General features: G+C 40.3%; 1 protein-coding gene across 1 annotated transcript in view; it reads left to right on the top strand.

Annotated features, from left to right (window-relative positions):
* The window catches only part of LOC123968115 (RNA-binding motif, single-stranded-interacting protein 3-like), a 139,339-nt gene that overhangs the window by 57,950 nt on the left and 67,905 nt on the right, over positions 1-13,484 (top strand). The window contains exon 3 of the mRNA XM_046044624.1: positions 6,379-6,437. Coding sequence (XP_045900580.1) covers positions 6,379-6,437 — 59 coding nt within the window. The remainder of the gene's footprint in view (positions 1-6,378; positions 6,438-13,484) is intronic.

Raw genomic sequence — 13,484 nt, 5'->3', positions numbered from 1 at the left:
TTTCTGTCCTGAAATTATTATTAGTATTATCTAACATTAAGAAAGATTCCATATTTAATTATCTTACTGTTTAATGAACAAAACTCTGGGGACAAAGTAACACTGCTTCAAGTTTTTCCTTGAATAGGAGCAGTAATATTGTTGGTAAGTGTCCATTTTTCCTACGGAGTTACAAATACAGTATGGACTGAAATGTTGCTCTACATCTGATACTCTTATCTGATACTGTTACAGTGATAGTTTCCTTTATTGACATCCCTTTTAGGTAGGTTGGGAAAAAAATCTCAAAAAATAGGAGAATGGAGCTAATGGGCAAATGACAAGATATATGCTGGGAATAACATGAGGTCACCCAACTTCATGCATACATAAGAACGACAAAAGTACAGTAACTGAGAGTGAGGCATGTGTCAATCAAACACAGAGCACATGCCCACACATTCCTGAGAGGAGCTCTAATCAGCCAAATAAGTGAAATCACCTGTGTAGGTGTACCTACAAATCAGCAGGGTAAAGCTGCTAGTATACTTCATCAAAAGTGCCAGGTGGTCTCACACACACACACACACACACACAAACTTTCCAATGGCGGAAATGGGGGTGCATGTTCAGAGGTGACAAAGCAAGCAAGGTTTAAACATCTCTCTCTGTACCTCTAATTTTTCAGCAGTTACACATCTATTTCTGTCACTTATTGTGCGACACTATAATTATGTCTTCCAGGAGAGACTGTCAGAATGCATGCGTTGTTTTTCCCATTTGAACTATTATTTAGCCTTGCCCCTCTTTATGATGATCACCTTTTCCGACATGGTCGAACAACGCGTCTTACGACCTTGTTCTTTTCTAGTAAAAACCTGGCCCTTAGGGTCAACAGTCATGTTCTTTTGCCAACACTCTGGTGTTGTCGAACTTAATTTAACTGTTTTATTAATTTAACTATTTTATTGATAAAAATATCCTATATTTAGGAGAATGTAGACAGTATTGAGCTCTCTGAAGACTTATGGCCAGGGATGTAATTTACCCAATACTGAAGTAATACACGGCTATTTGGTCTGACATATATCTTTATGGCAAAAGTTCACACTTCCCTATCAATACCCCATAGTATTATCAGTTGAAAGAAAAATAAGGATAAGAAAAGAAAAGAAAAATATGCTTTTTCTGAAAATATAATGGCTTTTTGTTTATACCTTGCAGCTACTGATTGAAACTTCATTGAAAGCCCTTTTGGCAGATAAACTTAATATTTCAGTGACATCAAACAATCTTCTGAAACCCCAGCACATTACCTTTTCACATTCATTTCTTTATAGCACCTGAACATTTTAAACTACTTATGAAGAATGAATACGAAGACTTCTGAAAGCACTGCACTCTCTCAGTCCTCTGTGTCTAACTGGCAGAGACGCGGGGAAATGAGGGAAATGCAAGAGACAAGACAGCTGTATTGTATCCCCAATTAGGAGATGCCACACACAGAGACCAACCTGTGTGTACGCTCATGCATACGCTCCCACACATACTCAAACACATGCATAGCCCAAGACAGAACACACACCGCTTACAAACACACAGAACATGCATATACAGAGCATATACATAATATATATATACAGTCACATTATGGAGGAATGTGGAAATGATGCGTGTGTGTGTGTGTGTGTGTGTGTGTGTGTGTGTGTGGCAACTGTGGTTCAGTAGACATCAAACGGTGAGCATCCATAGGCTGACGGTGTTCCACAAGGAAATGAAAACAGATCTGCTGCTGTGAGGGCCCTCTGAGGACTGTCATTACCACATCACACACACACACACGCACACACAAACACACACAGCCTGGGTGCACACAGATTTTGTCAAGCCTGCCAAAATTGGGTGCACTGAATTTCATATTGACGTTCCACCTCAAATCTCGACAGCCTGGAAAATACTGTCAATTTCAGTGGTCTTACTGTTCTTTGTGTATCGCATTTCTTGGTGGAAAAAAACAAAACTTCAGTTTTGGAAAGGATTCTAAAGAGTTTCCATGTCTTAAAGAAGACGCGTAGCTTTTCCTAAAAGGATTTTTATATAAAGTCAGCCTGACAGGTGAATCTCCCCACCAGCCCAACTCCAGGCTGATGCTGTGGAAATGTGCGCTTTTCTGGCTTAGTATTGTGTTGTTTGAGTTTCTAGCATTATGAAGCCAAAGACAATAGAGTATTTAAGGTTAGCAAGGTACTCCTGGCAAGTACTCTATGACATAAACACAACTTGTTGACCAAATGTAGATATTTCTGCAGGGTTAGGAGTTATGTAGCGAGGCAATATCAATGAATTTGAAGGATTTCACTCCAAAGTGCAAAATCAACTTCTTATTGTTATGGTTAGAAACATGCAGTTATATGATCACATCTTCTGTTAAAAGTCTGGATTCAGAATTACCCGTGTTTTGAGGTACAAGCTGTGTTATACACACATCAGGAAATCTCAGGATTGGGAGTAAAAGTGTTGTCATCTGGATGGGACTGACAATTACAAACGTAACTGGGGAAGGAAGGGAATCAACTGAGCAGATTGGAAATGTCTCCCTGTATACAATGACTCAAAACACAGAAAGAGCATCCTTTTATTTATATTACAGGGAAGAGAAAAGTTTGGTTACAGAACTCCAGATCTAGCTGTGGCTTAGATCACTTTTTCAAGCTTGTTGGAAAATTGCTCCACTGCTGCTTCACACTTTATTTCCATAGCAGGCTCTTTATTCATGATGAACATCCAATGGAAGCAAATTACATACTCAGATTCCTTTCAGAACCTATTCATTACTGTTCCTTTGGCACAATGGAAAGTAATGGAATAAGGAAATGCTAACCCTAACCATCTGGCTCCTTGTAGTCCTCTGTTGGTATGTTGTTAGTATTTGAATAGTGTTTATGAGTGCCTTGTGTCACTGCTGTTGGGTCAAGTGCAGGTTGATGTTACTTCAACTGGCTCCAGGCTTCTGCTGGAATCAATGTCCCAGCTGAGACTGGAACACAGAACAGGACATTCTGCACTCAACCTTACTTCATCTGATCTATTATCAATACTTTCCTCCATTTCTTCACCACAATAATTGCTGTAGCTGTCTGGATAAAATGAAATTTTACCATTGAATCAAGTCCAGAGTGGGACGCCATTTTGGATGGCGCAGTGTTGTGGTAATTTGACATTTCCCCAAGGCCATGGCGTCATCACTCCTCTCCTCTCCTCTCCTTTTGTTTTCCAGTCCAGCTAACTACAGAGGGAACAGGTGGATTCATACTCGAATGTCACACACATTGTTCTGACAATAATGCACACACAGCCACACATTAAACTCATGCCGTATTTGTTTTCCACTTTGTAAAAAACAGACGACTGTGAACATATTTTTCCAAGATAAGATAATGTGTCGAGCCAGGTATCTCTCTCTTTGTCTTTCTCTCGCTCCTTCTCAGTCTCTTTCTTTTTCACACACATGCACAAGTACTCACATACACACACAAACGAACAAACAGTCTGGAAATGTTTCACTTTTCTGCTGGGAAAAACAACCTGCCAGAACACCGATGGTGCATGAGATCTTTGTCATGCATTCATACACACACACACACAATTGCAAGGAATCACACCCACACAAGTATTTGTATACTTAAATATGTCCAGGCACATTCACTCACACACTGACACACACCATGTTTGAATCACAGTCAGGCAGTAGTCAACAAAGAGCCGGCTATTGCCAGATGGTTGTGTGTAATGTGTGTGATTACCGCTTTGGTGTTTTTGATCTGTGATGTTGCCTTGCGTGTACGTCTGCATGTGTGTTTATCTCTACGTATATGTGTGGGCGATTAGTCCTGCCTTGTTTTTTCAGACTGTTTTTTTTGTCTGCAATGGTTGGATTGCTCCCCAAACCATAGGCTAACAACCTTGTTTACCACAAGCCATGACTTTGTCAAACAGCATCCTGACAAAGATTAGGTTTGATTTTATCCAGTCACAATCGGTGGATTTGAAAATACCCTAAAAATAGCTTAAATTGCAGGAAAATGGGTGAAAATTGAGCACTGTTTGAAAACAAAAAGTGGCGATTTTCTCTCTACCAACTTCAAGATCATAAGCTGCTCAGCTGTCCTGTTATGTGTGATATCAGCCTTTAAAGGCCTTTTTTCCGTCTTTATTTCTAAAATCTCCTGTCCCAATAGAGTTTAATGTGAGGCTGTCAGGGTGGTGTGAGCAAGTCTCTGTTCTCTTCTTCTCACTGATAGAAGCAGTTGGCTGACAGAGACTCTCCTGATGGTGACAACTAAGTGATCTCTTCTTTATTAAACACCTCTTACTATCTCTCTATCGCTCCCTGACTACCTTGCTTCCTCCTTGCCTTCAGTGTCTCTTTTTATCTTTTGACTGACTGCGCTCCCTCTCCTCGTCTATTTCTCATTCCTCCGAGTCTCTCTCCCCCTCCCTCCGCTTTTTTTTTCACCCTCTCAGCTCATAACCTCCCACATTGTGTTTTCTGGTTTCTCTTTTGCTTCTGTCTCCCTCCTAGTTGTTTCCCTGTTTTTCTCTAGTGAATATACTCCCTCACCTGTGGCCGTGAGCCAGCTTGTCAGTCTGTCAATCTGTTTGATAGTCACTTGGCCAGCTAGTCAGTCATTGTGCAGCAGTGTTAAAAGATTAATTAAAAAGGCTCATCCACAGAACCAGGCAGTGATCCAAGCTTTCTTTGACCCCCCCCCCCCGTCTCTGTTTTACTCTCTCTTTCTCTTTCTCTCTCTCTCTCTCTTCTCTCCTCATACCTTCTCAGCCTCTTTCTCACTTTCCTGTCTGTTTCCTACTTCTCAAGACCTGGGCTGATAAGAAACATTATTAACTTCTTTCTGAGAACAGGAGGCTGGAGAATAGAAGTGGGATAGAGGAGAAAATAAGGGAAGAAGACAAAGGGAGAAGCCGAGGTATCAAACGTAAGACAGAGAGCAAGGTGGCGAAACAGACAGGAGACATTAAAAGTTGGCAGAGAGAACAGATAGAAAGAGGTATGGAGGTTGTCTGTCTCTCTTATAGGCCCTTCAAGCAAGATTGGCTGCCATGCAGATGTCTGGTTATCATCATCATTCATGAGACAGTACTGTCTGTGTTCTAACTTCTGAAGCCAGCGGGTGGGATTTGAAACAGATAAGGACAGAATGGATAGATAGAAGCATAGACAGAATTTGTAACTGAGGTGGACTGTTTTGTGGACACCCCGAGAAACTGTTACAGTCAGGCTTTCTCCAATTTTGTGGGCCTATTTTATTTTATGTTATTCTTCAGTTGTGTCCTCTTGAAAAACATCTTTACAGTTTCACCTAAACATTGAGGAAGTAACATTTTTTGAATTTAGATTCTGCTTTTTTCTGCCTAGGTACCACTGTCAGTCTATGCAAGGTACACACTGATGTTTAGTAGGAATAATGTTTACCATATTCACCATTATTTTAGCATGTTAGCATGCTAACATTTGCTTACTTGCACTAAACACAAAACAAAGCTGATGGAAATGTCACTAGACAAATTAAAACTTTTACCTGAGTGCTATATGAAAACTTTGCCCAAGTTAGGCCACGACCTTGAGTGGCCATATGATGGTTGCACAGGAGGAAGTCAGGTGACATAGTATAAAAATCAGCAAAATCTGCGTAAGAAGAGATGGGTCAAACAAACTCAAGACTTTAATCAAGGAGACCGAGGTTCAAGTTCCGTGTGAAACCAAGTAACCGGTAGGTTAAATAACGTTACGTACTTAAGTCATGTTACTTACATCACTTACAACATACATAATGTACTTGTTTTAACCCAAACCACAATCTTTTAACTCAACTTTAACTTTTCAACTTTACCAGACAGTTTTGTTGCCTAATCCAAACCATTTCACAACGTTAACCATGTGTTTAATGTCACATGACTTGTCATATACTTCCGGTCCAGTAAGCCCGTCACTGGACTGTCATATATGTCATTTTGGGGAACGAACAGTCTTCAGTCAGTTTTGGGACAATTGACCTATTTTGTCATCTAGGTATGAGGATGGTATGAGGATGTGTTGACCAAATGAAAAGTCTGGGGATCACAAGATCACAACAAATAATTCTCTGGGGAATGTCTGTACAAGATTTCTTGGCATTCCATCCATTAATTGTTGAAATATTTCAGCCTGAAACAGGGACAAAATGACTGACTGACACGCTAGAGCCTTGCAGCGTGGCTAAAATGTGTTTGCATAAGACTCAAACAACAACCAAATATTGCTCCCGATGTAAAAAAACCCAAACAATAATAATAAAGTTATTCAACAGCTAATGCAAATGTTTATTGTTGCTTTTACAGATATGGGAAGATTGTGTCAACAAAGGCCATCCTGGACAAGAACACCAATCAATGCAAAGGTGGGTGAGAATTCTTTGACTTTATCTTGTGTGGTTATCTGTTGCCTTGCAAAGTCACCCTGTCCTTCACAAACTCAGATTTTGAGATGAGACTTTAAGCTGAATAACATCAGTTGAGAATCAAATAAACTTGGCAGCTTAAAGGCAGACCAATGAGTGCACTATAGAGAGTGGTTTTGTTTTAATATATCCCTTCCTCTTGTACATTTTTGCATCCCCACTGAATCAATCCCCAAAGGTTTTTACTATGGTCTAAAATGACTGTGAACAGAAAGTGTGATGTCAAATTACAACAAATGACTTGTGCGAGTCACCCAGTGCACCGTTGCAAGTCCATGTGTTTTGCCTCAGAAATGTGTGTTTGGCTATGTGGCAAGGGTTTGTGTTTTTACACTGTATACAACACAACAGTATTAACTGCCATAATGAGCATGTCATCCTATAATCTATCTAAATGATGCACTTCTAGAGTACCTTTATTTTGTTTTACTTATCTTGATTTCAGGATTGCACCCTAATGATACTTAGAGCTAAGCATTGTTGTCATTAGCCAAATCAAAACGGAGAACACCATACGATAGCAATGTGTTTAAAATTGTCTCCGTGGTGAATGAGGCTCACTCAAGTGTCTTCTGATGAGGGTCTGCTTGATTGTTGGAGTGGTCTGAACAAAGCCCTAATCAATATGATTGTAGTTGCCTGCTTTTGAAGAGGCACACAAGAGCATGTGTTCAGCATGATTGCTGCTCATCTGCCAGGGTTGTACTGAAAGGTATACTGACATGGTTTAGGACAAGAGGCACAAATGCCCTGTAATCAGCACATCAGCTTCAGTGGTATGAGTGAAGGAAAAGCCAGTTTGATACCGATGACAGAGATGTTAATGCGAATTTGAGACTTCATCCGCTCTGATTGCTTAAGATAAAATATTTTGAGTAAATGAATGCTGTCCTGCCTGTCTTAACTTTATAATGGGAACACCAAACGTCATTGAGTCTCCCCTGAAAACTCTTTTACTTCCGTTATTATCTTGGATCTTTCTCATGGCCAGTTATATAAATCCTACAGTCTTCATCATTCCAGTACCTGCTTTGGCATCACATTATCAAATATGGCGTTGAGCCCTGAACGCATATTGAAATGCCTGTCCTGACATCATTACAGCATAGCTGGTGGGAAAGCACAAAATTCTAAAACCCGAGTGATAATTATCAGTTATTCTTCCATTTTCTCAACTCATTAAATTTGTTCATTGGTGTTACTTGAAATGCAGTTTTAAAAACCTGGTTCAATACAGCCTCAGTACTCCAACTCTTGGTTATTATGTTATGGCTTCATGCTTCTTTTTAGTATGATTCGAGAATGAAAAACAATATGTTTTATTTTAAATCACATTGCATCTGAAAAGGGTATTTTACATACAGTGCTTAATTGGCAATATTCTATAATTTTCTTATTGTTAAGAAATACAATGGAAAGACCACCGATGACTTGATCCTACTATAACAAGTATTGTCATTGTAGCCAAAGCATGATATTGTGTTTTCCTCTGTGTCACAGAACTCCTTTGATCACATCCATAAACTTGGTTGGCACTTGGTGACATGTTCCTTCATTACCACGGACATGGGCACAGGGGTTTGTTTTGAGTAATTTTTGTATATACATTTCTGTTCCCAAAAATACTCAATAAAGCACCAAATGTGTATTAATTTGCAGCTGAAAATAATCCTCACCAAATACAATATATACATCTGTTATGTATGCTAAAAACTACAGTGTCCACTTGTTTAAGGCAATTACAAAAAAAACAAAAAAATGATACACTGAATTTGTGACCTTAAAGATTTACATCTTTCGTAAGAATGAATAGGCTTGAGGCTAAGAGCTACAGACAGGGTAGTGAAGTAGGAAAGTATTGAATGATGTATCAACGTATTGTAGGTGTTGGTCTCATGGGATTTTGTTGACAATAGGAAAATTTATAAAATACCACCACTTAAACTCAAAATATGTACCTTCCACATCTGCATGGCCGGGAGTGTCCAGCTTGTCATCTGCCTTTTGTCCACAACTGTCTGTGTGGACCGTGCATGTGCAATGCAGTTATAAACAGAACTGCCTGTGTATCCGCTGTCCATGTTAATTTCTCTTGGATTTCTGTCAGAAATCAGATAAATAGTTCAGTGAGTGAAATTTGCTTCCAATACTAATAATGCAAGTAAAAAGACCGAAGGGCTGGCATTTAATACTCAGCAGCTCATCGGATGATTTGCACCATCAATTAATGGCTCTAGACTTAAGTAGCTAGTTCACAGTCTGGTTAAAACATATGCAGTCACATTTTTGTGGGCTAGCGTAGTTGAGCTAAGAATCAATACAGAAGGTTTGAATTTGTAGCTGGAGTAGTCACCTGTAAAGGCATGCAACTGCAAGAATGAGCTGTTGTATGTGTGCACATAAATCAAATGTTAGAGTCAAATACAGATTAGCTAAAGATATACAAGGACAATAGGCAAAGAGTCAGAAAGGTACCTCTGCTCCTGGGTAATGTGCCCTTTAGAAAGTGCACGGCATGAACAAATGTGTCAAAATTAGATTTAAAAACATCAACAATATACAAAAAACAGTGAAATTTAAATTTAAATAACACTTTGCAGCTCAAACACAAAATAGTTTAACTGTCTTTTATTACACTTTTATTTGTGTCAGCTCAAATATTTATGAATACTAATCATTAGAGAGACTTTCTGAAAGTGTAAACCGACACATCCAGCAATACATATATGCTTATTATTTAATGCACACAATCCCCAGAATGCAGCAGCTGCAGCTGTAGCAACATAAGCAATTTTTACAGGCTGTGGCCCTCATCAGCAGTTTCACTGCTTGTGATGTAGACTTCATACATCTCTTAGCCAGTTGTTAACTCACAATGAAGGCGTTTCATTATCAGTCGGCCATTAGAATGCCTTACAACCGGATAAGTGTTGGTTTGATTGCAGAGGCATTCAGTGGGGACAAGATAAGTGCTTAGCGTGACTAAGAGAGTACAAATTGGCACAGTGAGTTCTCTTGGAAAGGGAGCGATGGATTGGGGAGACATGGGGAGGTGGAGGGTGGGGGTAAAAATAACCTGGGGCTGACAGAAAAGGAAGGGGACCCTTTGAAACTGATGATTTAGCAGACAGCCTCTTCTTTTCAGGAAGAAAGAGAGAGGTGGAAAGCGTGAGAGATCTAGACAAAGAGACAGGTAAATAAACACAGACTTCATCCTTTGCAGTCTGCAGGGATGGTGTTCAGTCAGTTTGTACACAGCTTTTGTCATGTGACAGCCTTGTGCTCCCAATATCTGTGATGATTTTACTTCATATCAGTGCTTTTGTGGTGTTCTGAAATTTGATGAATCCTGGGCTTTTAAAACGCCCCCAAGCGCTGTTCAGTGAGTGCAAAACTGGCTTCAAGGCTTGTTTGATTGTTTGTCATTGAAAAGTTGATTTCTCTCGAGAACAATATGTAAATATATGAATATAGCACATATTAATATGAATACATTAGAACGATAGCCCTAAAAACACTGTCCTTCAAATTACTGTTATATTAAACGTCATTTCATGTTGTTCTCTGAAATAATATAAATCTTTTCATTGTTAAGTCCTCAGCTTTGTAGCAGGCTCAATGTTAAAAACACTGACAGTTTTCTATTTAGCAGCGTGGGAGCTTTGGGGGAGAGAGAGGGCACAGAGCAGAGGATGGAGGAAGGAAGGGAGAGGAAACCACTTTAGATTGTAAAGGATTTCCATTTCCGAAAGACAAGCGCCCTCCCTCTCCCGGTCTCCATGTCTCCTGCCGCCCTCCCTCTTCCATTGCTCATCTCATTCTTACTCTTTCTCTCTCTCTCTCTCTCTCTCTCTGTCTGCCACTCTCTCCCCCTCCCACCGACTCACTGCCCCCCCATTCCTCCTTTACTCCATATCTGTCCTTTTCCCTCTGTATACAGTTAGCCCATTCTAATGGCCCAAGGCCAGGAACTCTGGGACCTCAGGAGATTAGATGGGAGCTAGGGATGGGTGTGTGTGTCTGTGTGCGCACTTGTGTTTATCTGTGCTTCCATCTGTGTCTATGAGCGCATATGAGTGTGTATTCTCGTGTGTGTGTGTGCGCACTTTGTAATAAAATGTTTTTTTTCCATTCACGAGTGGAATATTTGTCAGGCCTGACTGAGCAAGATGAATTTTCATCTCTGTGTCATCATAAGGCCACAGATGGGAGGGACGGGGCACAAATGTGAAGGATTACATAATTCAAAGATATTATTTTCATTCTTCCCTTCTCTGGAAATGTCCTTATCATCGTGCTCAGAAGACCCATCGCTTGAGAGATGAGAGTTTTCACCAAACTGAAGAGGGTAGGTTTTAGTGTATAGATTATATGATCATTTACAAATGACATGTTGGGCAGAAGAGTGGCCCAGTGATTTGGGAATCTGTCCATCAGCTTGGAAGGTAGGCATCTGCTTACTCAACAAGCTTTCATCAACCTGAAGCGACCTTGAGCACGACACCGAGTCCCTACCAGCTCCTGGGGTGTGTTCCATCGCTGATACTATACCTCTGACCTCCCTGGGGAGAGGGGCAAATACATTTTCAGAAACACAGTTAACTCAAATGGCGAGTTTCAAGGCTGATGTTCTATTACAATGAGTCAATGTCACTGAGATGAGCACTTGGAGAAAAAATATATCTATCATTCATGCCTATCGAACAGTGAATAATGTGACATATTTGCCTGCCCAAGCTGACACGCAGGCATCTTTAGATGTAAGGACTAACTAAAATGTGCAAGTCAAAGCTAGATTACATGCCAACATCTACAACAGCTCAATATTTTATTAAGAGATTGTTTATAAGACTCCTGAGACATGGACTCAATTTTATGGCACTGTAATACCAAGCACACATTTGATATGAGCTACACAGTTGATTGGTAAATCACTGTAAACAGAGCAGCTCCAAGAAGTGTCTCTTGGTTACATTGCAAGTCTCTAGTTTGATGGTCGTAAACTGGCAGAATTGACAGATTACACCTAAGTGCTATGTTTTCACTCTACAGAATCTCCTATTAGCACAATAAGTTACCACCATTAGTTATGAATATTCCACTGACTGTGTTCAACTTTAGCAAAATAACCTGTATTAAAGCTGTGCAAATATGCTAATCCCTATAGTATTATACTAATACCTCATAATCAAAATACTATTCCACTGTCAGATAAATAAAAACAGACAGAAGTCCTTATAGTACAGTAGTTAAATAAAGTCATCAGGTATAATACTGAGTTCCTAAAAGTTATAGTATATAGTATTGTTGTTATGATTCTTGATATAAAATTATGTCATAATCATTGTAAGGTTACCCTACCATACATACATACAATACTTCAAGGATAGCATGACATTGCCTCTAACACTGAAAATGCAACTTATAATAACTTCTCCAGTCTCAAGATTATTCAACATGGCAAGCAGCTTTAGTACTTGTTATATTACCCTTTTGCTGTTATGCATGCTGTAAACGAGATGCATAGCCAGACACAAGCTTCTGGCAGCGTTCCTGGGGCCCATTCTCCATGAGCAATGGCCTCCAGTTCAGTAATATTCTTGGGTTTGCGTGCTGCAACCAACTTCTTCAAATCCCACCAGAGATTTTCTATGGGGTTCAACTCAGGTGACTGTGATGGCTACTGTAGAATCTTCCAGGACTTCTTCTACAAGCAAGCCTTGGTGGAATTTGAGGTATGCTCAGGATCATTGTCCTGTTGGAAGGTAAATGACACCCAAGTTTCCTCACAGACGGCATGACATTTTCTCCTAGGACTTCCTTATACTTCAATGAATCCATCTTGCCTTCCACACACTGCAGGTTACCAGTGTCAGAGGATGCAAAGCAGCATCAGAGCATCACCGAGCCACCACATATTAGAGCCGACTTTTCTTGTGCTTTTGAGTCAGCAGTGGTGTACATATTGGAGTTCTGGCATGGAAACCATCTGCGTTCAGTAGAGACCTCAAGTGCAATTTATACTTCTGCGTCAAAATGACGGCGTAGACTCTGAGTAGCCCCCTGACGTGCACCTCATCAAAAATGTAACTACACGCTGAGGCGACGCGGACCGTAAGAACTGTGATTGGTCGGCTGGGAAGCTTCACAATGCCTCCGAGCTGACAAGAAATGCCCTGTGCTTTGAAGTGACTTAGTGGCCAAAGCAGCGTCTGTAACACGGTGGATCAATATATTTGAGTGTCACAACCCAAACGAAATGACTTGTTTCACTATCAGAATGTGATCCACTCGGTCGATAACATTTGAAAAGGCTATGACAGCCGCATGTAGAAAATTTTACCCCCATTCACATTACGGCACGGCAAAGTCAACACAGTGGACGCTGTAGCGCTACCGCTGACTAGGGTTTGGGGGTGTAATTGCAGAATGACGGACACACCGACGCACAAGTATAAATGCATGGCTACGTGCGTACAGCGTAGCTACACGGCGTTGCAGCCGTTGAAAGCATCCTTTTTCTGCCCTGTCCAGGTAGTGTAACCACTGTTCCTTTAACTTTGAACTTGCAAACTATCCTTTGAACTCACTATTCACTATCTTTATGTATCCTGTTCCTTGTTTGGTAAGGACGATGATATTCTCTTAACTTTTGGGACCATTGTTGTGACCATTTTTCTAACATGCAGTCCAAAGTGACACTCAACAAATCCCTACAATTTACCCAGAATGAAACACGAACACCAATGGATTGTTCAGAGATTTGGGTGGGTTTATGCTAGCAGCAGGTAATGTAACAAAGAGCCACCATGCTCAAGCAAGGATGAGGAGAGGGCTATAGAGGTCTGTTACCTCACTTCTTTGTAACTCCACACCCCAGATTTTCAAAATGTTCAAATATGTAGTCAACTCTTAAATGACGTAACTTTAGATGTTTCGGTTTTCTCCCTCTGGAGCCACAAAATGCTTTATACACCTTTTTCCACA

Source organism: Micropterus dolomieu, linkage group LG03 (genome assembly GCF_021292245.1).
Source record: "Micropterus dolomieu isolate WLL.071019.BEF.003 ecotype Adirondacks linkage group LG03, ASM2129224v1, whole genome shotgun sequence".
Classification (NCBI taxonomy): Eukaryota; Metazoa; Chordata; class Actinopteri; order Centrarchiformes; family Centrarchidae; genus Micropterus; species Micropterus dolomieu.
The sequence above is the reverse complement of the archived record's forward strand: the minus strand, read 5'-3'. Positions and strand labels throughout refer to the sequence as shown.